Genomic DNA, 26,882 nt, shown 5'->3' with positions numbered 1-26,882 from the left:
TCGCAACTTTTGGTCCTAAGAGAAAAGCCCTGCCTCTACCGGAAGTCGCAGACGATGACGTCACATGTTTGATGGCTCCTCACATATTCACATTGTTTTTAATGGGAGCCTCCAACCAAAAGTGCTATTCGGACCGAGAAAACGACAATTTCCCCACTAATTTGAGCGAGGATGGAATATTCGTGTTTGAGGATATTGATAGGGACGGACTAGAAAAAAAAAGATGATTAAAAACAAAAAAGTAAAAAAAAAATGTGATTGCATTGGGACGGATTCCGATGTTTTTAGACACATTTACTAGGATAATTCTGGGAAATCCCTTATCTTTCTATTGTGTTGCTAGTGTTTTAGTGAGTTAAATAGTACCTGATAGTCGGAGGAGTACGTCCACGGGTGTCTTGACGCCGGTGTCTCAGGGGAGTCGACGGCAGCTATGGACGACACAAGCTCAGCTTTTCTCCGGTAAGAAGCGACTTTTTACCACAATTTTCTCACCGAAACCTGCTGGTTGACATTCCGTCGTGATTCATGTTTGCCTGACCGCGCTCTGATCCATAGTAAAGTTTCACCTCCAGGAATTTTAAACAAGGAATCACCGTGTGTTTGTGTGGCTAAAGGCTAAAGCTTCCCAACTCCATCTTTCTACTTTGACTTCTCCAATATTAATTGAATAAATTGCAAAAGATTCAGCAACACAGATGTCCAAAACTGTGTAATTATGCCGTTAAAGCAGACGACTTTTAGCTGTGTGTGTGTGTGCAGCGCTCATACTTCCTAACAGTCCGTGACATCTTGCGTACACGTCATCATTAGACGACGTTTTCAAGACGAAACTCCCAGGAAATTTTAAATTGTAATTTAGTAAACTAAAAAGGCCGTATTGGCATGTGTTGCAATGTTAATATTTCATCATTGATATATAAACTATCAGACTGCGTGGTGGGTAGTTTGGGTTTCAGTAGGCCTTTAAACCACATGATTTATGTTTTCACCACAATGCCAAGCATGTCAGGGAAATGACTTTCCTGTCTCTTGTTTACTTGTTTGTTGCCTATGTTTTCATTGTTTAGTTTAGGCCTCCTCTAGTGGCAGATGTAAGTAGCCATAAATTCAGTCTGTAACGCAGTGTTTTTCAACCTTTTTTGAGCCAAGGCACATTTTTTGCGTTGAAAAACATCCAGAGGCACACCACTAGCATAAATCATTAAAAAACAAAACTCAGTTGACAATAAAAAGTCATCGCAATTGTTGGATATGACTTTAAAACATAACCAACCATGCATCACTATAGCTCTTGTCTCAAAGTAGGTGTACTGTCACCACCGGTCACATCATGCCCTGACTTATTTGGAATTTTTTGCTGTTTTCCTGTATGTAGTGTTTTAATTCTTGTCTTGCGCTCCTCTTTTGGTGGCGTTTTCTCTTTTTTTGGTATTTTCCTGCAGCAGTTTCATGTCTTCCTTTGAGCGATAATTACCGCATCTACTTTGTTTTTATCAATCAAGAAGATTTCAGTTGTTTTTATCATTCTTTGTGGGGACATTGTCGATTGTCATGTCATGTACAGATGTACTTTGTGGACGCCGTCTTTGCTCCACAGTAAGTCTTTGCTGTCGTCCAGCATTCTGTTTTTGTTTACTTTGAAGCCAGTTCAGTTTTAGTTTCGTTCTGCATAGCCATCCCTAAGCTTCAATGCCTTTTCTTAGGGTACTCACTTTTTGTTTATTTTTGGTTTAAGCATTAGACACAATTTTACCTGCACACCCCCTCCCGCTGTTTCCAACAGCTACAAATCAATTAGCACCGGCTGCCACCTACTGAAATGGAAGAGTATTACACGGTTACTCTGCTGAGCTCAAGACAACAACAACACACATCATTTTCAGACTATATTTACTGGTTTGAAAACAATTTTAACCCAAATAGGTGAAATTAGACAATCTCCCACGGCACACCAGACTGTATCTCACGGCACTCTAGTGTGCCGCGGCACAGTGGTTGAAAAACACTGCTGTAACGTACACTGTCAGTGTTTTGGTCATGGGATTTCTTTTCATGAATGGAAATTGATCCAAAAAAAAAAACGACTACTTTATTTGAACTCATTTAAAAAAAGACAAAGAAAGTTTGTTTTCTTTGTTTCTGTGTCAACATCTAAAAAACGGTTTGATTTTCATTTTACAAAAAATCCAATCCCTAGAAAAGAGACCAAAACAGATGTTTGTTTTATATTCTGATATGGAAAGTTATTATTGCCAAAGTAAAAGCAGGAATATTGCGTTACTCTTGTGCCTGGCTAGAAAGTTTTTGGAGCTTTACACGGAAATAATTTTCGACATGGCCCAACGAGGACTAGTCTCCCCGAGAAATCTCCACGCACATATCACACAAAAGCGGAGGCAAAAATAGATTTGATCATGCACGGTAGAAAATGGATGGATGGACCATCGAGAACAGTATTTTTTTTCTTGGTTATAGTTATTGTTTTTTATTGACCACATCAACAGTACATATTGAAAATATACCGACAAATTCAGGCCCTTTCAATACATTATACTATTTCAAACAACAAGTTAGAGCAACCAACATATTTATGGAAACATACAATTTTAAATAAAAAGGTAAATAGATTAAATGAAAATAAAACATTTATAAAAAGTCAAATATTTATTTGCATATATTAAAAATACGCACATATAAAAATTTGGCTTATCTAAAACAACCTTAATTCTTCCAAAAAGGAGTTCTAACATACTGTACTGCTTAAAAAAAAATCGACTTCCGGTTTGGGTCTGTTTTTAATCGCTACTTGCGGTTTAGTCTGTTTTTCAATTTTGTTGATAATTGCGCAAAGATTTCTAGAAATGAAAGCTTTCGTTTTGTCATGTCTAAAATAATTATTTGTAGGGCTCCAAAGACATTTTAGCCAGAGTCACAGGCACACGGGTACCGTAGTAAACATCCCCGCTTTTAGTTTGAAAAAAAACAACATACAACTTCCGGTGTACGGTAATTTGGATGTATTTCCGTTTCTGTTTACTGGGGTTTTTAATTTTGTTAAATAAAACGAAAATCAATATTCGTTAATATCTTTGACGCAAATAAAATATAAGGCTTAGTTTTTTTCAAATTTAAAAGTAAATTCAAGTAAACAAATAGTGTTTTGTGTTTCAATTTCCATTCATGCAAAGAAAATTCAATGACAAAAATATACACTGAGCCACTACCATATTTTTTAATGCCCTTCGTGATGATCTTCAGTTCAGTTGTTGACTTTAAAATCCACTTTTGTGGTTAGTTGGTCGCTGGGTGGGTAAAAAAAAAGTCCACCAATCACAAAGCATAACACCGTCCGTTGCTGGGCAGATTACAGTAATTTATGCAATACAATCGTCGCTGCAGCTACCATTCAAGAGGTAAGAACAGCTTGAAGTTTCTCAACCAAATGCCTTAATTTGAACTATTTACTCATGCTAGTCGTTTCGTACCAGTATTAAGTCATCTTCTTGATCTTATAAGGCGAACGTTCACCGGCTTTTACCAGCGTAAACTCGCGTTGTAGTCCCACCCAAGATGGAGGCTCCGTCTTCCTTGTTCGAGCTCGCCTTGCAGGCTGGACTCAACTAGCATGAGGGATGGGTGGGTCGGCCGAAATAACACAACTATTTTGCGTTTATGCGCTCTTTTGTCGGGAATGTAGACATGTTAACGACGATGTAAGAGACGACGTGATATGTTTTGTGGCCGGGCCGGGCCTTACAATGTCACTATAAGGCCGAAATGCTAACGTTGATGCTCACTGGGCGCCCGCCTTTCTACGCCGCTATGTAGTTGTGGTATGGTCCGTTTGGGAGCGACAACCTGCCGGGTTAAGACGGGGGTAAACCTGATTATCGACCAGGCTGCGGTTTAATCGCTACATCTATTCGTCAGGTGGTGGTTCTTCCACGGGAAGGAGAGTGTCCACATGTGCGTGTATTTGGGCTCCGTTTCCCCCGGCGGCCTGGCCGGCGAACGTTAGCCGCCTTGTGCGCACTATACCCCCGCCGAGATGTGGCGAGTTAACGCTCGGTGGAGCATTCTGCTGCTGCATGCTTGTGTTGACAACCCCGCGTTGCTCCACTAATACCTCTTGGAGCTGACCTGGGTGCTTGAATTAAGTTGGAATAAACTGAATTCATCAGTAATAACAATGTTCTTATTAGAAATAGGGTTTATGGCTTGGATAAGGAGCCGGATCTTGAAGATGGTAAATGGTAAATGAATTGTACTTTTATAGCGCCTTTCTACCCCTTTTTAAGGAGCCCAAAGCGCTTTGACAGTATTTCCACATTTGCCCATTCACACACACATTCACACACTGATGGCGAGAGCTGCCGTGCAAGGCGCGCACCAGGCCCCATCAGGAGCAAGGGTGAAGTGTCTTGCCCAAGGACACAACGGACGTGACTAGGATGGTAGAAGGTGGGGATTGAACCAATAACCCTCAGATTGCTGGCACAGCCACTCTACTGTGATATTTAGATGTACGCTGGCTGCGTGGTGATGTCAACACGCCCTCGTGCAGTGGTTCTCAACCTTTTTTCAGTGATGTACCCCCTGTGAACATTTTTTTAATTCAAGTACCCCCTAATCAGAGCAAATCATTTTTGGTTGAAAAAAATTATGTGTACAATATATACACTGTAAGTGTGTGTGTGTGTGTATATATATATATATATATATATATATATATATATATATATATATATATATATATATATATATATATATATATATATATATAATGTAGTAACAGACACATTCATAACAATGTGTAATATGTACAATGTTTACAGTATTATAGTCATTTAAAGCCATAACGGAACGTGTTTCTTCTGCGCACATATTTTGGGTTCCTTAGCAGTGTGCTTCCGACTTCCGGTAATAACTGTGTGTTCCTATTTAGGGAAACAAATGCGAGTAATTACTAATTGTGGCAGACTTAATAAAAGACAATGAATACGACTATTTTTGTACAATGAGGATTCACAACCTTATCTTTTTGAAGCTGAATATAGGGAGGATGAACTATTGCTTATAGAAGCGAGCAGGAACAGAGGGTGAAACGATGGAGTATACCGACGCCGAGAGAGTGAGGTCGGCGTGACTTTGACGCTGTAAATGTGGAACTTGGAGCGCTTAAATGGAGCGCTTACCCAAAATAAACCGAAAAAAAATGTCCCTGGCTAGCTCAACCAAACGCACAATTGTCCATCGAATGAGTCACTTTAAAATGGATTATGATATATGGGCTTCACGGTGGCAGAGGGGTTAGTGCGTCTGCCTCACAATACGAAGTTCCTGCAGTTCTGGGTTCTAATCCAGGCTCGGGATCTTTCAGTGATGTTTGCATGTTATCCCCGTGAATGCGTGGGTTCCCTCCGGGTACTCCGGCTTCCTCCCACTTCCAAAGACATGCACCTGGGGATAGGTTGATTGGCAACAGTAAACATTGGCCCTAGTGTGTGAATGTGAGTGTGAATGTTGTCTGTCTATCTGTGTTGGCCCTGCCATGAGGTGGCGACTTGTCCAGGGTGTACCCCGCCTTCCACCCGATTGTAGCTGAGATAGACGCCAGCGCCCCCCGCGACCCCAAAAGGGAATAAGCGGTAGAAAATGGATGAATGGAAAAAGAGATAAAGAAGTATGTCATCAGTTTCTGATTTATTAAATTGTATCCATCCATCCATCCATCCATTTTCTACCGCTTATTCCCTTTTGGGGTCGCGGGGGGCGCTGGCACGCCAAATTTCTTCTCCCTACAAACCCCCCCCATTTACTTCCGGGGTCATGATTAATACAGACGTTTTGTTAACGCTATATTATAAAAATATAACGCTATATTATAAAAATACAGACGTTTTGTTAACGCTATATTATAAAAAAAATTTTAAAAACAATTTACAAACACAAGCTATGGGATGACATAAGAGGAAACGTGACCCCGGAAGTAAGTGCGTCATCCCATAGCTTGTGTTTGTAAATTGTTTTTTAATTTTTTTTATAATATAGCGTTAACAAAACGTCTGTATTTTTATAATATAGCGTCAAATTTTTATGATATAGCGTTAACAAAACGTCTGTATTAATCATGACCCCGGAAGTAAATGAGGGGGTCGGGGGGGGGAGAAATTTGGGGTGACAGCGCCTATCTCAGCTACAATCGGGCGGAAGGCGGGGTACACCCTGGACAAGTCGCCACGTCATAGCAGGGCCAACACGGATAGACAGACAACATTCACACTCACATTCACACACTAGGGCCAATTTAGTGTTGTCAATCAACCTATCACCAGGTGCATGTCTTTGGAAGTGGGAGGAAGCCGGAGTACCCGGAGGGAACCCACCAATAGTGCAAAATATTACTCATTTGTAGTTGTCTTTCTTGAACTATTTGGAAAAAAAGATATAAAAATAACTAAAAACTTGTTGAAAAATAAACAAGTGATTCAATTATAAATAAAGATTTCTACACATAGAAGTAATCATCAACTTAAAGTGCCCTCTTTGGGGATCAAATAGAGATCCATCTGGATTCATGAACTTAATTCTAAACATTTCTTCACAAAAAAAGAAATCTTTAACATCAATATTTATGGAACATGTCCACAAAAAATCTAGCTGTCAACACTGAATATTGCATTGTTGCATTTCTTTTCACAGTTTATGAACTTACATTCATATTTTGTTGAGGTATTATTCAATAAATATATTTATAAATGATTTTTGAATTGTTGCTATTTTTAGAATATTTAAAACAAATCTCACGTATCCCCTGGCATACCTTCAAGTACCCCCAGGGGTACGCATACCCCCATTTGAGAACCACTGCTCTAAAGGGTGTGCGTGGTATTTGCGACCTTGGTGGGGACAAGCGCCTTCCATCATTTACAGACCACGTTGGTCTGACTACGTTTCCTTTAGAAAAAAAACAAAAGTGACTTTTCCTCTTTTTTACACAATTTATTCATTTTGACTTTCTCTTCTCACTCCATGCAAAGATTCTACCGCCAGACAAACAAACTTGATGGCTGATACTGTCACCTGATCGGCTGTTAGCGTTGCTCGGATAGCGAGTGCCTTTGTTTATGCAACCAACCTTGCTCTCCCGACTAAGAAATAAAATAAAAAAATCAAACGTTTTATTGAACACATTTTTTATTGATATCGATTGTCTATTGCGATATATATATTTACTTTGTTTTAACGCCCAGCCCTACTGTACATTTTTTTAAGTAATTACTTGGCTGTCGTCATGGTTACATAAAATGCAGCAGGTGTCCCCGAGTGTCTCAAGTGAACTGAGGCTGCCGGCCAAGGCCCTGACACTGCGTTCCCATGGAAACCAAGCCCGGGACCCCCGCTGTGTGGAGTCAGTCCGCCAGCACCGAATCAGCCGAGGCGACACAGGTGAAACCCTGCACTTAAACTGTTCTGTCCGCACTTTCCCCAAAGACAATAACATTGGTGGTGTGTTCCAGGTGCATTTTGAAGGCAGCGCAGTCGCGCAGATAGTGTACAGCGGTGGCAGCGGAGGTCAGGCGGAGGGGGCTCCGCAGCAGCAGGTGGTCTACACGGCGGACGGCAGCTCGTACACCTCAGTGGAGTCTTCCGAGCACACGCTTGTGTACATCCACCCCGCAGATGGCACGCAGGTAAGGCGGCGCTCCGACCATGCCGTCTCTTGGCGCTTCCAGACATGTTTTGCACCCACGTGACTCTCCCCGCAGGCCGGGTTTGCCGACCAGCCTCAAGTGGCGTACATCCAGCAGGACGGCACCACCCAGCAGGTTGCATTTTGTCGCACGCTGTTGTACACCCCACGCAACCCTGGACTGAAACCTTTTTTTTTGTTCTCGCAGGTCGCCGTTTTGCTGCCAAGCGGGCAAAACATGAACGCCGCCAGTCTGCACATGCTCAGTAACGTGGCCGAGGCTCCGCTGGCCACGCTGGAGCCGGTGTCCCAGGTGAGGGCTCATCTTTGGACCCGTGAAAGGCCATGCTTAGTTCATTTTGTCTGTTACCTGTTGATCAGTGGGATACAATTTGTATCAAAACATGCGGGGGGCCAATTTGATATTTATCATTTTCAAAACCAATACAATGTTTTGACTTTTTAAAACCTTTAAGGTTCCCCTCTCGTTTGGTCCCAGGGATCCGGGACATAAAACTGTTAAAAAGGTGAAGTGAAGTGAAGTGAAATATATTTATATAGCGCTTTTCTCTAGTGACTCAAAGCGCTTTACATACTGAAATCCAATATCAAAGATATATTTAAACCAATGTGGGTGGCACTGGGAGCAGGTGGGTAAACTGTCTTGCCCAAGTACACAACGGCAGTGACTAGGATGGCAAAAGCAGGAATCGACCTTGAAACCATCAAGTTGCTGGCACGGCCACTCTACCAATCGAGCTATACTGCCCCATTAAGTCATATATTATTAAAAAAATAATATCTTAAATCTTTAGATCAGCTTACTGTTTGTCGATATAATGTCATTTTTTTAAGTCTTATTCCATTTAAAAAATCAACACTTTGTTTTTAATGGTTAAAACACAGAGTTTGCAATATTTCTCTCCCAAAATTGATGTGAAGTAATTGGGGCCTTAAATCGGTCAATAATTCATGCCAGCATTATTTCGATCAATATTTTTTTAGCAATGACACATTAAAAAAGAAAAATCCTACTAAAATGTGCACCTCAATCATAAAAGTGTTAAAAATAAGTCATACAGTTTTTGTTTTTACTTTCAACTCTTAAGTCGCTAAATCAGCTTCAGATTTATTCGTCGATAAGTTTTGTCTGTTTTAAGCCTTTTTATTTCTAAATAAACCGTATTCTTATATGAAAAAACACACAAAATATGAATATTTTTACCCCTAAAAATATTTCGAAGTGGAATATTCGTTGTGAAGTAATTGGATCCTTAAATATGTCAATAATTATCAAGAACTTTGGTTTTAATTTCTTATTATTTTTTGAGCAATGAAATTAAATTAAACAAATCCCACTAAAGTTATTGGGGATCCAAAATGGTTCTACTCATAGAAGTGTTAAAATTAAGTCATACATTTATTTTATCTTTTATCCTGGATCAACTTGTCGATTATTGGATTTTATTATTTTTTCATGTTTTCTGTTTGTTTTGTGCCCTTTCCATCAAAGAAAACTTTTTTATATGGCAATCACACAAAATATGCAATATAAATCACACAAAATACGCATCCTCCCCAAAATATTTTAATGTGGAATATCTGATGTGAAGTAATTGGAGCCTGAAATATGTCAATAATTCATAACAACATTGATTTTGATTCATTATTTTTGTTTTGAGTGATGACAGTTTTAAAAAAGATGCCTCTAAAATTATTGGGGAAACAAAAGAGTCCCACTCATAAAAATGTTAAAAATAGGTTGCACTTTTTTTTCTTTTTTTTTTACTTTCAACACCGCTGATCTAAATCAACTTCAGATATATTTGTTGATTATAAGTTTTATTATTTTTTCATGTTTTTTTGTTTGTGTTTTACATCCTTTTTTATTAAAGAAAACTTTGTTTTTTTTATATGGCAAACACAAAATGGTAATTGGAGCCTCAAATCGGCCAATAAGTCAAAACAATATTGATTTATTCATTTTTTTAGCTATGACACCTTAAAAAAGAAAAATGTTTGGGTGTCCTAAAGGCATATTACATATTCTTGTTTTACTTTCAACTCTTAAGATACTAAATCAACTTCAGATCTATCCTCCGATAAGTTTTTTTTGTTTTTTTTAATGCCTTTTTTTTTTAAGAAAACTATTTTTGGATAAAAAACACACAAAATATGAAGAACTTTCTCCTCCCAAATGTTTCAAAGTGGAATATTTGATGTAAAGTAACTGTATCTTCAAATATGTCAATGATTATCAAGAACTTTGATTTCAATTTATTATTAGTTTTTGAGCAATGACCAGATATAAAAAATCCAAAAGAGCTCCACTCATTAAAGTGTTAAAAATAATTCATACATTTCTTTTCACTTTTACCCTGGGGATCCAAAATGGTTCCACTCAAATAGATTGATAATTCATAGCAACATTGATTTTGATTCATTAATATCTTTTTGAGCGATGAATGTTTTAGAATACAGCCCACTAAAATTCTTGACGATCCAAAGGGCCCCTACTCATAAAAGTGTTAAAAATAGGTCACACTTTGATTTTTTTGTTTTTTTTTACATTTTCAACGCTTAAGTTTTGAAATAAACTTCAGATCTGTTTGTTAATTATACGTTTTTATTATTTGATCATATTTTTTTTTGTTTTATGCCGTTTTTATCAAATAAAACTTTTTTTTTATATGGCAAACATACAAAATAGTAATTTGGGGGTTGAGCCTTAAATCGGTCAATAATTACATTGATTTTGACTCATTATAATTTTTTTTTACAAATGACAGTTTTAACAAAAAAATGCCTGCATGGCAGCTTTTTTGTTATTAGAGTCAACATTGCAACATTTTCTCATTACATTTCACCTGTGCTTTTTTATTCCACTTTTTCATGTTTTTAATAGTATTATTAGTGTTATGATCCGCTGCTCGGATCATATTTTGATTTAGGTTTTTGAGTCTTTTTGTGTTTTCTGTTTGTTTTGGACTCTTTCGGTTCCTGGTTGTACTTCCTTGTTTAGTCTGTTACCATAGTTACGCAGTAGTTTAACCTGCCCCTTGCTTTTGACGCATACCTGTTTTCTGATTGCTGTCTTTATTTAAGCCTGCCTTTTCCGTTGATTCAGCCTTGCTTCCTAGTTTGTGTTTCACAACAGTGACGACTCTGATTCCGATCCTATATTCCTGTTCGCAACCAGCTAGCTTCCACGCTAAATCTTTGTTATTTCTCTAGCTCCCATGCTAGCTCTTTTGTTTTGCCTTTTGTGCCTTGTGCAAGTTTTTCTGTTTCGTAGTCTGTTTTTATGTTAAATAAATCAGTATTTCTTACCTTCACGCTGTGTCCGAGCCCGACTGCAACAAGAGAGAACGAACCCGCATTACGATGCCACGCAATCGTCACAATTAGACTGCGATGAGGTGACGACTTGTCCAGGGTGTACCCCGCCTTCCGCCCGATTGTAGCTGAGATAGGCACCAGCTTCCCCCGCGATCCCAAAGGGAATAAGCGGCAGAAAATGGATGGATGGATAATATTATTAGAATGTGCCGCGGCCCGGTAAAACATTAGCTGCGGGTTGCAAATGCACCCATCCCCGGTCTAACTGAACAATGAATTTACTGTCTAAACTTGTTTGTAAAATTTGACAGGGAAGTTGTCTCTTCCTAGCACAACAAGCCACATTTAAGTTAGTATCTTGCCATGATTGCTTTATATATCTCATGCAGGAACGTCTGTCCGTATCCAATTCCCTCTCTGATATGGCGGACCCCGCATCCAGCCCACTGGGAGCCATGGACACCACGGACGACACAGATGAAGACGACGACGAGGATTCTGAGATGGACGACTGGGAGCCTCGTCAGCCCTTCAACCCTCACAACCTCTGTGCGTAGCCGTGTTGGACAAATGGTTTCATAGACCTGACGTCTCATCGGTGGTCCGACTGTTTCTGTGCGCTCCCAGGGTGCGAGGAGTGCAACAATGCCAACCCCACAGATTGTATGGACCACGGCCCCCTGCACCCGGTCCCCAACAGGCCGGTGATGTCCAGGGCCCGGGCCAGCCTACCCCTGATGCTATACATCGATCGCTTCCTGGGCGGGGTCTTCTCCAAGAGACGCATCCCCAAGCGCACCCAGTTTGGCCCTGTGGAAGGACCCCTGGTTCCTGAGAGCGAGCTGCAGGACAACTACATCCATCTGAAAGTGAGCCGCTGTTCTAAAGCAGTTACGTAGCTTTTCCGTCAGCAGTTAGCCACCTAAGCAAGCTGCTGTAGAAATGTAAAGAGAAATTGGGCAGGAAGAGAGACAAGTTTAAACTATTTTGATCTTTGGAGAAACAAATCAACAACACTAAATGGAAGGGAGCACGCTTCTCCAGAGTACTGACGGTGGCACATCAATCATTTTATTAGCCTTTTGTCATTGAGTAGAAAGGAGAAAACAAGCGGTCAAAGCCAAAAAATAAAAAATAAAGCCGACAGCAAGTAACCCAGACCACCAGGAAGTCAGCCAGGTTGACCGGAATTAACCCAGACCACCAGGAAGTTAGCCAGGTCACCATGTAGACAGGAAGTAAGCCAGACCAACATGAAGTTAGCCAGGTCGATAGGAAGTTAGCCAGGTCGATAGGAAGTTAGCAAGGTCGACAGGAAGTTAGACAGGTCGGCATGAAGTTAGCCAGGCAGGGCACCAGGAAGTAGGCCAGGTCGGCGGGAAGTTAGCCAGACAGGCCACCAGGAAGTTAGACAGGTCGGCGGGAAGTGAGCCAGGTTTATGGGAAGTTAGCCAGGTCGGCGGGAAGTTAGCCAGGTTGACAGGGAGTTAGCCAAGTCGACAGGGAGTAGCCAGGTGGACAGGGAGTTAGCCAGGTGGACATACAGTTAGCCAGGTCAACGGGAAGCTAGCCAGGTCAACAGGAAGCTAGCCAGGTCAACAGGAAGTTAGACAGGTCGGCGGGAAGTGAGCCAGGTTTATGGGAAGTTAGCCAGGTCGGCGGGAAGTTAGCCAGGTTGACAGGGAGTTAGCCAAGTCGACAGGGAGTAGCTAGGTGGACAGGGAGTTAGCCAGGTGGACATACAGTTAGCCAGGTCAACGGGAAGCTATCCAGGTCAACAGGAAGCTATCCAGGTCAACAGGAAGCTAGCCAGGTCAACAGGAAGTTAGCCAGGCCGGCAGGACGTTAACCAGATCGGCAGGAAGTAAGCCAGTTCAACAGAAAGTTAACCAGGTGGACAGGGAGTTAGACAGGTGGACAGGGAAATAGCCAGGTCGACAGGAAGTTAGCCAGGTTGGCAGGATGTTTGGCAGGTCGGCGGAAAGTTAGCCAAGTCGGCGGGAAGTAAGCCAGGTCGGCAGAAAGTAGGCCAGGCCACAAGGAAGTTAGCCAGGTCGACGGGAAGTTAGCCAGGTCAACAGGAAGTTAGACAGGTTGGCGGGAAGTAAGACAGGTCGACGAAAAGTTAGCCAGGCTGGCAGATAGTAGGCCAGGCCACCAGGAAGTAAGCCAGGTCGACGGGAAGTTAGACAGGTCGACGGGAAGTAAGCCAGGTCGATGAAAAGTTAGCCAGGCTGGCAGAAAGTAGGCCAGGTCGGCGGGATGTTAGCCAGGTCGGCGGGATGTTAGCCAGGTCGGCGGGAAGTTAGCCAGGCGGGCAGAAAGTAGGCTAGGCCACCAGGAAGTTAACAAGGTTGGTGGTAACTTAGCCAGGTCGAAAGTAAGTTAGCCAGGTAGACGGGAAGTTAGTCAGGTCGACGGGAATTTCAAGTTAGCGTAGTCGGCAGGAAGTAAGCCAGGTCAGCGGGAAGTTAGCCCGGCTGGCAGAAAGTAAGCCAGACCACCAAGAAATGAACAAGTAGATTAATAATGAATTTTCTACCACTTGTCCTTAATAATGTTAACAAAATAATAGAATGATAAATGAGACAACATGTTACTGCATATGTCAGCAGACTAATTAGGAGCCTTTGTTTGTTTATTTACTAATAAAAGACAAGTTGTCTTGTATGTTTACTATTTTATTTAAGGACACAATTGCGATAAAAAAAGATATGTTTAATGTACCGTAAGATTGTTTTGTTAAAGTAAAGCCAATAATGCCATCTTTATTTAAAAAGGTATCGAAACGTATGGTACCAAAATATTGGTATTGAGACAACCCTACTAGGAACTCTAAAATTCCGACTTTCCAGTACAAGTGGAACGCACCATTTCTTCCTACCAGGCCTAGCTAACATCAGTTTTGTTCTGTGAGTATTGCGCTGATCCTGCAGCGTTTATGTGATTGCTGAATTTGTAATTTGCAGCATTTTCCTGCTGCATTTGCTTTATGGAGTTTTTTGGTTTTGTACCATTTCTGTGTTTGAAGCGTTCGGTCATTGCTGCGCGTTTGCATGTGGAAATGTTTGTATTTTTCTACTGGAAACAGTAGGCGTCTGACAATTGAGGTTAAAACACGTTGTGTGTGTTATCCAACGACGACATTGACTGTGAAACCAACAAATAGATCCGACATTGTGTTGTCTGTTGTCGCAGCTTAGCTTGTTGGACGCAGAGAAAGATGGTGAAAAGTCCGAGCACACGTGGCTGGACCTCTCGGGCGAGGAGAGCTGTAACTGGATGATGTTCGTGCGGCCCGCCGAGAACCACCTGGAGCAGAACCTGGTGGCGTATCAGTACGGCGCCGAGATCTTCTACACCTCCATCAAGAACATCGAACCCAAACATGAGCTCAAGGTCTGCCCTGCCTGATACATAATAATAATAATAATGATATTAATAACCGATCTTGAAAGGAGGAGAAAATTAATGGTGGTTCCTTCTGCAGGTGTGGTATGCAGCATCCTACGCAGAGTTTGTCAACCAGAAGATCCACAGCGTTACGGAGGAAGAGAGGAAAGGTGAGCCTCACCATCACATTGTTATACCTGGTCTTGTCGAGTAGATATTCTTCACAGGTGCACAAATAAAAAAAAACATTAAATATTATTTATTTGTTTCTATTAAATTGTAGCTGCAGTGCTCAAGAATTGTTACAATTGTTTTTTCTACTTTGCATGGTCACTTGTTGCTAGGCAGAGTTCATAGTTCTCAACCCTAACTGCATGTCTGTTGGGCTGTTTGAAAGTTTGTTGTGCTCATTTCTGATCTTACTCTTAACCTTTTTGACTTCAGTGCCCAACTTTTCCACAAAAGAGGGGACCGGGGGCCCACTCAAATTTTAACAGTGGATTAGTAATCTTACTCTCGATTTTAAACATGTTTAATAATTATATCTAACCCTAATGTGTCCAAACTACGATCCGCAGCCCAACAGTCTTCAGCAAGGCGCGCGCGAGATGTCATGAGTTTTAAAAGGAACCTGGCCCGCGATGGGTTTTTAACATTTATTTTGAACATCTGGTTGCTGCAAATATGCTGCTGTTTTGTGGAGAACACGAGTGAATACAACACAGCATTTACTTGTACGACCTAATCCAAACAACATTTCCTTAGTCATGGAGCAAAAAAAAGAAATGCAACAAACACATAACACAACCTGCTCACTGAACTTTGTTGATATTATAAAAAAATGTCTAAATGACACCCATTCAAATCTGCTGGCGCAACTTGAGGGTTCCGAGTTCAATTCCCGCTTCCGCCATCCAAGTCACGGCCGTTGTGTCCTTGGGCAAGACACTTCCCTACTTGCTCCTGATGCGTCGTTAGCGCCTTTCATGGCAGCTTTCGCCATCCGTGTGTGAACGTGTGTGTGTGAATGAGTGAATGTGACGCATAATGTAAAGCGTTTTGACTATCATTCCAGGTACAGTAAAGTGCTGTAGAAATCCAGACAATTTACTACATTGCATGAGGGGAAAAATGCAAAACACTCCACCATTATCAATGTTTGGCGCATTTTAGCTGCCTGGTATTTCTAAACTATTACAACACTTTAAGAAGGTCTTCACGGAAGTAAACAAAGTTATTATTATGATATTATTATACTATTATTATATATCCATTCTATTAATATAATATATACACTCATGTATAGCCGGCATACATATGTGTGTACATTTGTGTGTGTGTGTATATATATATATATATATATATATATATATATACACATCCCTCAGGTGTGCAGTCTAAAAAACGTTATATTTTGGTTTCATCTGACCACATGACATTCTCCCAATCCTCTGCTGTATCATCCATGTATCCATTTTGGTATAAACTCAACTTGTCATGTTTGGAGGAAGAAGAATACTGAGTTGCATCCCAAGAACACCATACCTACTGTAAAGCATGGGGGTAGAAACCTCATTCTTTTGGGGTTTTTTTCTGCTAAGGGGACAGGACGATTGATCCGTGTTAAGGAATGAATGGATGGGGCCATGTATCGTGAGATTTTGAGCCAAAAAACTCCTTTGAATGGTTGACCAAATACTTATTTTCCACCATAATTTACAAATACATTTTAAAAAATTCCTACAGTGTGAATTCCTGGATTTTTTTTCACATTCTGTCTCTCACAGTTGAAGTGTACCTATGATGAAAATTACAGACCTCTGTCATCATTTTAAGTGGGAGAACTTGCACAATCGGTGGCTGACTAAATACTTTTTTTGCCCCACTGTGTGTATATATATATATATATATATATATATATATACAAACCCCGTTTCCATATGAGTTGGGAAATTGTGTTAGATGTAAATATAAACGGAATCCAATGATTTGCAAATCATTTTCAACCCATATTCAGTTGAATATGCTACAAAGACAACATATTTGATGTTCAAACTGATAAACATTTTTTTTTGTTTGAAAATAATCATTAACTTTGGAATTTGATGCCAGCAACACGTGACAAAGAAGTTGGGAAAGGTTGCAATAAATACTGATAAAGTTGAGGAATGCTCATCAAACACTTATTAGGAACATCCCACAGGTGTGCAGTCTAGTTGGGAACAGATGGGTGCCATGATTGGGTATAAAAACAGCTTCCATGAAATGCTAAGTCATTCACAAACAAGGATGGGGCGAGGGTCACCAATTTGTCCACAACTGCGTGAGCAAATAGTCAAACAGTTTAAGAACAACGTTTCTCAAAGTGCAATTGCAAGAAATTTATGGATTTCTTCATCTTCACAAAGTGTATGTTTGTCCAGTATGTATGTGTATGTATATATATGTATGTATGTATATATGTATGTATTAGTCAACTGTAGTTACTGACAGTGGTTTTATGAAGTGTTCTTGAGCCCATGTGGTGATATCCTTTACAGACTGATGTCGGTTTTTGATGCAATACCGCCTGAGGAATCAAAGGTCCGTAATATCGTCGCTTACGCGCAGTGATTCCTCCAGATACTCTGGACCTTTTGATGATTTTACGGACCGTAGATGGTAAAATCCCTAAATTCCTTGCAATATCTGGTTGAGAAATGTTGTTCTAAAACAGTTTGACAATTTGCTTACAAAGTGGTGACCCTCGCCCATCTTTGTTTGTGAATTACTTAGCATTTCATGGAAGCTGCTTTTATAGCCAATCATGGCACCCACCTGTTTCCAATTAGCCTGCACATAAAAGTGTTTGATGAGCATTCCCTAACTTTATCAGTATTTATTGCCACCTTTCCCAACTTCTTTGTCAGCTGTTGCTGGCATCAAATTCTAAAGTTAATGATTATTTGCACAAAAAAAAGGTGTATAATTTAGAACATCAAATATGTTGTCTTTGTAGCATATTCAACTGAATATGGGTTGAAAAGGATTTGCAAATCATTGTATTCCGTTTATATTTACATCTAACACAATTTCCCAACTCATATGGAAACGGGGTTTGTACTTTTACATGCAATTGTTTAGTGCTCAGATAAATAAACTATTTTAATAATCAATAATTTTAAAAAAGTGCAAATGAAAATACAGCTTTACCACCGGTGTCATATTTTTTGCGCTGAAGAAACGTCTCCATGACTTTAGCTCCAGACTTCTTCTGTTTGTTTGAGACCACCACAAGGTAGAAACACAGAGGGGTCGCTCATGGCCCCTATGGTATTTCCTTATTAAGATGGCTCCTGTGATAGTGTTTCTTCACCTGGGCCCTCTGTATACAGCCATGTGTGTGTGTGTGTGATTGATAATGGGCGGTGTGGGTGGTCGGGGAATTGTTCATAAGTCACTTTGTGTTGCATTTATTTTATAAATACATTTGATTGATTTATATGGTTAAAGTGTTGTCCTCTCACTGGTGATCCTTCAGTTCTGCGGGAGCAGGAGAAGAACTGGCCTTGTTACGAGTGCAGCCGGCGCTTTGTGAGCTCCGAGCAACTTCAGCAGCATCTCAACCTGCACGATAAAATGATCCAGTCTGTCAGCAGGTTCTCTTTCACGCCGCCCGTTCTGTTCCCTGAAGCACCAATGACACACGTCTACTACGCCTCCTCTCCAGGTCCAGAGGTCGCAGCCGGGGGAGAGGCAGGAGGCGGTTTGGGACGGGAAGGAGACCGGGACGTCCGCCTAAATTCATACGTCTGGATGCCCCAATAGAAGACGATGCGGACAAGACGACTCAGGTTGGTTATTGTTTACCTATTACCAATTACCTATAATGCTTAGAAGACCTTATGTTGCCATCATCACTGATGAGAAACCGAATTGCATTTCATATTTATAATTGTCAATGTTAAAAGACTCCAATAAGTCACTGGTAACAACAATTCCTATGTGACTAAAAGAAAACGTTTAGAATTAGAAAACGTTTGGAATTAGAAAGTTGTTGAGGGGAATGTGTTAGCTCGAAGTGAGTTATGGTATGTATGAAGGTTGATGTAGACGTGTGCAAGACCGGGGGAAGGGTGTGCAAATAGGTCAGAATTAGTTTTTTGGAGTCTCTCGATCACTTCTTTAGCAGGTGAGCTTGATAGATGTGTTTTTGTCATTGTGACATGTACAATGAATGTTTGTAAGTTTTAGGTCTATTTTTTTTTTTTTTAATGACTGGCTGGCGATGGACCTAATAGGCACACCTGCTCTAAATGGACATCAGATCTATCCGTCAATTTTTCATGTTTTTTTTTTCATTTTTTTTTTCACGCCATTTTTGCTGAAGAAAACTTTGTTTCATATATAGCAAACATACAACATACGCAAAGAATTCCCCCCAAAAAATATTTCAAAGTGAACTTTTAATGTGAAGTAGTTGAAGCCTTGAAAAGGTCAATAATTCATAACAACATTGATTTTGATTCATTATCATTTTTTGAGACAGTTTTAAAGAAAAAAAACAGCCTTGTGTTATTAGAGTCAGCATTGTAGGGTTGTCCTGATGCCAATATTTATGTACCGGTACCAAAATGTATTTAAATACTTTTTTAAATAAAAGGGACTAATTGGCATAATTGGCTTTATAAATATCTTTAAACATATGTTTCTTATTGCAAGTTTGTCCTTAAATAAAATAGTGAACATACTAGACAACTTGTCTATTATTAGTAAGTAAACAAACAAAAATCCTAATTTAGTCTGCTGACGTATGCAGTAACATATTGTGTCATTCATCATTCTATTATTTTGTCATCATTATGAGGGACAAGCTGTAAAAATGAATCATTAATCTACATGTTCATTTACTGTTAATATCTGCTTACTTTCTGTTTTAACATGTTCTATCTACACTTCTGTAAAATGTAATATACACTTATTATTCTCTTGTTTGGATACTTTACATAGTTTTGGATGATACTACACATTTGTGTATCGATCCGATACCATGTAGTTACAGGATCATACATTGGTCATATTCAAAGTCCTCATGTGTCCAGGGACATATTTCCTGAGTTAATAAACATAATATGAATTTTACAAAAAGGACAAAAGATTTTGTGACGATAAAAAATATCGATGTTATTATAGTAGTATCGACTAGATACGCTATTGTACTTGGTGTCATTACAGTGGATGTCAGCTGTAGATCCACCTATTTGTTTACATTGAGGCCCGCCAGCTTGCTGTTAGCGATGAGCTATTGTATCATCTTACAGTGTGTAGTGAAGAATGTTTAGCTATTCCTCGTCCTGCAGGGATGATACTTGTAAGAATCTTACTTTATTTGTCGCCATGGAGACAATGATAAGTGATTTAGAAGTAGCTGAAACACTGCTGACTGCGGGTGGATGTTTGCTGCTAGCTAGCGAGCTTTGTCTTTAAGGACCTCTTCCTGAGGGCGTTTCAGTGTTATAGCTTCAAGTTTATCTTTATTTTTTAAGCCAAAATGCGTCTGTTCTCCCTTTTCTGCCTACTAGAGATGCGCGAATAGGCAATTATATCATCCGCAACCGCATTACAAACATCGTCATCCACCCGCCATCCCCCAGAACCAACATTTTATCAAAGCCACAACCGCCCGCCACCTGCCCGTTGTTCTATATCTAATATAGACGATGCAAGGCATTAGTTAAGTTAGAAAGTGTAACTCCCTCCAAATAGCACAGACACAATGGCTTTCTTGAACTGGTTTATTTGAAGGTTTCCTTTCCCTTCAAATTCACCGTGAAAACTGTAATAAATAAAGCACGTTACAAACGTAAAAATAATAACACGCTCAGCATGTGGATCAAACATTTTATCAAGTAAAATACCAACAAATGAAAAACAAATACCTCGTTGGTCTGCATGCTTATTTTAGGAGGAAATTGTGATCTTCTGGCTCTTATAGCCCAAACGCTTAAAGTCCTTGTGACACTTTTTGGTCTTTGTTACAATCAGTCACTCTCTTTCTCCCTTCTCATGCATCAAAAAAATGTGTACTCTTATCCGGAAGTAGCTTCCTTACATCCGTCAACAGCCCAAACGAGACACTTCAAAATAAAAGTATGCCCTCATACTGTTTCAAAGAGTGCTGCTCGTTTTTCGTATGTGGGTAACAACATTTAACTATTTATAAATGGTTGATTTCTATAGGCTAGTAATGTAAAGTGTTGTACCTGACAAGGTTCGGCTACCTGGCTTCTGCAGCCTTCATCAGAGGTGTCACGTGATGTTAGCGTGACGTTGTCTGTGACGTGTTATATGGATTGTTTTGATTAATACTTTTATTAGTAGATTGCACAGTTCAGTACATATTCCGTACAATTGACCACTAAATGGTAACACCCGAATAAGTTTTTCAACTTGTTTAAGTTGGGGTCTTCGTTAATCAATTCATGGTAAAAAAGTGAGTTTCCTGACCGGGAATCGAACCCGGGCTGGAGCGGTGAGCGCGTTGAATCCTAACCACTAGAATCTACCATCAAGTACTATCAAGTACAACACTTTACTTTACTAGCCTATATAAATCAACCATTTATAAATACACGTCAGTAGGCTAAATGCACCTCTTCAACATAACATTTAACTATGTATATATATTTCCGAATTGGTTCAACCGCCACCCGCTCGAATCTATTTAAAATCTATTTTTTCGTCATGTCACCCGCCCGACCCGTGGTTTATCCGCGGACTTCGCGGTTGTGACCGCAAACCGCGCATCTCCACTGCCTACACACTGTGTCCGCTTGTAAGTACTCTGTGATTGTGCGCTGCCGAACATGCTCCTCTGCTCTTAAACCAGCAATGTCATGACGTACGACGCACCGTCATGCCCGTTGAAATAATAATTAATAATTTTTTTTTCTAATGGGGAACCGGTACTTTTCAAACAGAGTATAGTACCGTTTTTGATTAATTTGTATCGCAATGCTATACTAGTACCGGTATAACGTACAACCCTACAACATGGCTAAGGGACGGCGTGGCGCAGTGGGAGAGTGGCTGTGCGTAACTCGAGGGTCCCTGGTTCAAATCCCACCTCGTACCAACCTCGTTGTGTCCTGAGCAAGACACTTCACCCTTGCTCCTGATGGTGCTGGTTGGGGCCTTGCATGGCAGCTCCCTCCATCAGTGTCTGAATGTGTGTGAATGGGTAAATGTGGAAGTAGTGTCAAAGTGCTTTGAGTACCTTGAAGGTAGAAAAGCGCTATACAAGTACAACCCATTTATCATTTATTTATCATTTACCTTTTCTAGTTTTTTTAATAGTATTTTTACAAATGGCCCCTGGGCCACACTTTGGACACCACTGTTATTTATTATCAAGATGTGTGGAGTTTGCATGTTCTCCCCGTGACTGCGTGGATTCTCTCCGGGTACACCGGCTTCCTCCCACTTCCAAAGACATGCACCTGGGGATAGGTTGATAGGCAACACTAAAATTGGCCCTAGTGTGTGAATGTGAGTGTGAATGTTGTCTGTCTATCTGTGTAGGCTCTGTGATGTGGCGACTTGTCCAGGGTGTACCCCGCCTTCCGCCCGATTGTAGCTGAGATAGGCTCCAGCACCCCCGCGACTCCGAAAGGGATAAGTGGTAGAAAATGGATGGATGGCTGGATGGACTAAATTAGCACCGATAGTGGCTTTGTTCTTTGTACCGGTGATATTATGGTGCCGTCTGCAAAAGTGTCATTTTATACCACCTTCTCAGGAAATGCTGGAGCTGGCGGAGGCACAGCCGCTGGAAGATCCCGCTGAGGCGGCCCAGAACGGCGTTGAGGTGATTGTGTCCGAACCCGACACGGAAGCAGAGGGACAAATGACGTCCGATGCCGGCGAGCCCTCCGCCGCCCAGCCCTCCGGCGTGGACCTGAGCGTGCCCGTGAAGGAGGACCCCACACAGAGCGACCAGTCGGACCCTCAGCTCTCGTCTCAGGACATGCGGCGCGTGAAAAGGATACGGGTGAGGTCCCGCGTGGCGTCTGTTGCGGCATCTGTTTTAGCTTCAAATGTTTTGTTTCTCCTCCTTCACGCCTTTCTCGTCCAAAGACGGACATCCAGGTAGGCAAGACCCGGGTGATGAATGTCAGACAAGATTGTGCACGCTAACATGCTGCGCCGTTACAAACCACAAACATTTTGTCTTGCCAGAACGCGGCGCTACAGCATCACTTCGTCCGGAAGAGCTTCCGTCCCTTCAAGTGCAAACACTGCGACAAGGCCTTCCGCGACAAAGACAAGCTGGACCAGCACCTGCGGGTCCACGGCCGTGACACCTTCGTCTTCCCCTGCCACCTGTGCAGCAAGACCTTCATGAACGACACGGCACTGGACGACCACCTGCTGGTGCACACGGAGACCCGCACGTATTCCTGTCTCTTGTGCGCCCAGACGTTCGAGCGGCTGGACTCGCTCCGAGACCACATCGAGGTGCACGCCGTGGACGGTACCTTCACCTGCCCGTCCTGCAAGAAGACCTTTTCCGACTTTATCCAGGTTGGTGCTGAAAGTCCTTTTGCGATTACAAAACCCAAAACCAGTGAAGTTGGCATGTTGTGTAAATGGTAAATGAAAACAGAATACAATGATTTGCAAATCTTTTTCAACTTATATTCAATTGAATAGACTGCAAAGACAAGATATTTAATGTTCACACTGAGAAACAAAATGTTTTTTTGCAAATAATCATTAACTTAGAATTTAATGGCAGCAACACATTGCAAAAAAGTTGTCAGGGAGGCATTTTTTCCACCTTGTAACATGGCCTTTCCTTTTAACAACACTCAGTAAACGTTTGGGAACTGAGGAGACACATTTTGGAAGCTTTTCAGGTGGAATTCTTTCCCATTCTTGCTTGATGTACGGACCTACCCCCTGTGATGCATTGCTGTAACCACGGCGGGAGACAAGGAAAGATTCAATGTTTTGTTCCCTTTGTTGTTTATAAGCTTACAGTGGTCCATCCATCTATTTATTTTCTTCAGAGGTATAGTTATAGAAAAAAAAATTATACAATTTATAGTCACAGGAGACAGCGGGGCGGCACGCGCAAAATATGAGCTTTTTTTACAATCTAGCATGCAAATACGCTAACAATAGCATGCTTACAGTTAGCGTTAGTGAAATAACAAAATATGACACTAAGGTTATCCATCCATCCATTTTCTACTGCTTGTCCCTTTTGGGATCGCGGGTGGTGCTGGAGCCTATCTCAGGTGCATTCGGGCGGAAGACGGTGTACACCCTTGACAAGTCGCTAATTCCTGTTAAATTAACTACAGAATATAGCATGCTAACAGTACTATGCTAAGAATAGCATCCTTACAGTTAGCATTAGTGAAATACCTAAATATGACACTAAGGTGTTTACCTGTTGAATTAGCTAAAAAAATCTAGCATGCTAACAGTTTTTTTGTTAACACGCTAACAATAGCATGCTTACAGTTAGCATTACTGAAATACCAAAATATGATAATAATACATGTTAAATTAGCTAAACAAATCTAGCATGCTAACATGTGAACAATCACATGCTTAGAGTTTGCAGTCGTGAAATACCAAAATATAAGACACTAAAGGTATGTTCCATTTGTACTGGGAAGTGAGAATTTCAACTCAAACTCCCTCCGAGGTCGGATTTCCGACACGGAAAGTTGGAACATTTTCACCACCTCCGAGTTTGTTTAAAAAATGGCGGCTCTGGATGTAAACAATGATTTCTGCTTTTAAAATGTACGTTAATAGCTGTTCTGATTAGTTTTTCTTTGTAAATTAACAATTGAGAATTAACTATTTAATGTGGTTTATACGCTGTACATTGTTAGATGAGGAGAAACGTCTGGGCTGTACTCTTTGTACAGTCTTCCACCAGGCTCTAACGAAAGATTGTACGCCTCCTCTTTTATTTGGACTTTCCCTGATTACATTCAACAGCTATTTATAAAGGAAGGGGGGTCGTAAACAGCCGTCGCCTTTGGTTACAAAACACTTCAAAGAAAAAGTGCCTGGAGGGGGGGTCAGGTCCTGCTTCCTCTCCACTTTGTAGATCTCAGGTCAAGACAAAATCTTCCTGTGGATTACAATACATCAAAGAAACTGACACCTTCATGTCACTTCCCATCCTACACAGTGGAGTTTTACAAGCCTTTTGATTGGTATGATCAAGGTCACCTTTTTTTGCTCACTGGTAAGTCATTGAACCACAAAGTTTTGTGATAACTTAGATACAATTATTCTGTCATTTAGGACTACAAAAGTGGCTTTAAAAAGCTAGCATATTACCAGGTATCATTCGTCAATTAACAAATAATTGACGCTCAGGTGTACACCTGCAAAATTTGCAAAAAAGCTAGCATGCTAATTTTAGAATGCTAATGATTGTACCGTTTAACATTAGCTACGGGCCGCAACTGGAACCTGGGCCGCACTTTGGACTTTGCCTTTAGCACTATTTATCCATGATGTGTGTGTTGTTTTTTTAACAGCTACTTTCTGTAGATGGCCTGCAAGCCAATTTGACCTTATCATACATTTGATCATTTGTAGTATAAAACTTGTTTATTGAATATCAAAATACACAAATGTAGTAATTATGTGCACAGATGCAGCGAGTGCATGACTTCCATTGGGGGTCGCATTTTGCCAATGTCGGAAATTGCCCAAAAAGTATCTTCAAGACGAATTTTTTGCATGATGACTCGCCGTTCGTCCTGCTAGTGTGATTCCAAAGAAACGACCAGAGCGGCGAAACCCACCGACACCTGTTGCCGTTAAACAACTGCATTGGGGTCTTAAATGCACACTGGGTTAGAGTCTACAGAAGTGAAACGAGACGACCGTTTGCAGCAGTCCTTGGAAAAGGTGGTTAATGTCAGCGAGGGCATCGGCGTGGTCATGGTGCTCTGTGCGCATACCCAGTGGCCTCTGGCGTGGGCAGTTCAAACAAATCATGGAGCTAAATTGGCACTGCCTGCTTTTAAATGTAATTTCCTCCTTCCCAATGAAGAATGCTTAATCCCGCTCCTACTTAATAAGTACTGGTAGCTCAGTCCTTGGTACTGGAAGGCGGCCAATTCATGAGCGGTCAAACAATGCACAATACCTCCAACTGCTCCCTCTGGTCTTGTGTGTTGTCAGGAGTTTCTCTGCTACTTTGTTGGTACTCATCGTCGTCTGACTTCTCCTCCGTCTCTGCTCCTCCCCCAGGTGAAGAAGCACATCCGCTGTTTCCATTCGGAGAAGATCTTCCAGTGCTCGAGCTGCGAAAAAGCCTTCTGTCGGCCAGACAAGCTGCGGCTACACATGCTGCGCCACTCTGATCGCAGGGACTTCCTGTGCTCGACGTGCGGCAAGCAGTTCAAGGTAAGGCCGTAGGTTAACTTTTCTGGCTGACATAGATATGTAATTTGCTTTATTTATATATTTATTATTATTCATATATTGTTATTTCTAATTTAAAAAAAATATTTTTATTTTATTTAGTATTATTTATTTATTTATTGTATTATCAATGTTTTATTTTTTTATTTTATTTTTTTTAGACATATAATTGTTATTTGTATTTTATTTCTTGATTAATTTTTAATTTAAAAAGATATGTTTATTTTATTTATATATTCATCATTATTTATATATACTATTATTATCAATTTTTAAAAATATACATACGTATTTTGTAAAAAAAAAATGCCATTTATTTATTATTTTCTGTATACATATTTAATTTTTATTTTTTTATTTACTATTATATGTATATATACAATTTTTTTTAAAGACATGCACCTGGGGATAGGTTGATTGGCAACACCAAATTGGCCCTAGTGAGTGAATGTTGTCTGTCTGTCTGTGTTGGCCCTGATGAGTTAAGTTAAAGTTAAAGTACCAATGATTGTCCCACACACACTGGATGTGGCGAAATTTGTCCTCTGCATTTGACCCATCCCCTTGTTCACTTCCTGGGAGGTGAGGAGTAGCAGTGTGCCGCAGCGGTGCCACGCCCGGGAATCATTTTTGGTGATTTAACCCCCAATTCCAACCCTTGATGCTGAGTGCCACACTGGGAGGTAATGGGTCCCATTTTTATAGTCTTTGGTATGAATCGGCCAGGGTTTGAACTCACAACCTACCGATCTCAGGGCGGACACTCACGGCGACTTGTCCAGGGTGTACCCTGCTCCAGCACCCCCACCACCCTGAAAGGAACAAGCGGTAGGAAATGGATGGATGGAAATTTTAAACATTTAATTTTACTTACTATTATTTTATATATGCATATTATTTTTATTTAGTTTTATTTCTTTAGTATTTTTTTGGGGAAAAAAAAATTAGTTTATTTTATTTATATATTTATTATTATTTATATAATTATTTGTGTTTTTATTTTATTACA

At 40.6% G+C, this 26,882-nt stretch overlaps 1 protein-coding gene across 1 annotated transcript in view; it reads left to right on the top strand.

Moving 5' to 3' along the window:
• The first annotated feature begins 3,344 nt into the window (after positions 1-3,344).
• The window catches only part of prdm10 (PR domain containing 10), a 37,093-nt gene continuing 13,555 nt past the window's right edge, over positions 3,345-26,882 (top strand). Inside the window, exons 1-14 of the mRNA XM_061877854.1 lie at positions 3,345-3,416; positions 7,317-7,452; positions 7,524-7,697; positions 7,773-7,832; positions 7,905-8,009; positions 11,425-11,584; positions 11,663-11,904; positions 14,234-14,434; positions 14,526-14,598; positions 17,949-18,066; positions 18,138-18,261; positions 22,206-22,457; positions 22,646-22,990; positions 25,700-25,855. Of these exons, the coding sequence (XP_061733838.1) occupies positions 7,381-7,452; positions 7,524-7,697; positions 7,773-7,832; positions 7,905-8,009; positions 11,425-11,584; positions 11,663-11,904; positions 14,234-14,434; positions 14,526-14,598; positions 17,949-18,066; positions 18,138-18,261; positions 22,206-22,457; positions 22,646-22,990; positions 25,700-25,855 (2,082 nt within the window). The 5' untranslated portion in view covers positions 3,345-3,416; positions 7,317-7,380. The remainder of the gene's footprint in view (positions 3,417-7,316; positions 7,453-7,523; positions 7,698-7,772; positions 7,833-7,904; positions 8,010-11,424; positions 11,585-11,662; positions 11,905-14,233; positions 14,435-14,525; positions 14,599-17,948; positions 18,067-18,137; positions 18,262-22,205; positions 22,458-22,645; positions 22,991-25,699; positions 25,856-26,882) is intronic.

The sequence above is a fragment of the Nerophis ophidion genome, linkage group LG18 (assembly GCF_033978795.1).
Source record: "Nerophis ophidion isolate RoL-2023_Sa linkage group LG18, RoL_Noph_v1.0, whole genome shotgun sequence".
In the NCBI taxonomy this organism is placed as follows: Eukaryota; Metazoa; Chordata; class Actinopteri; order Syngnathiformes; family Syngnathidae; genus Nerophis; species Nerophis ophidion.
This window is presented reverse-complemented; position numbering and strand designations above follow the sequence as displayed.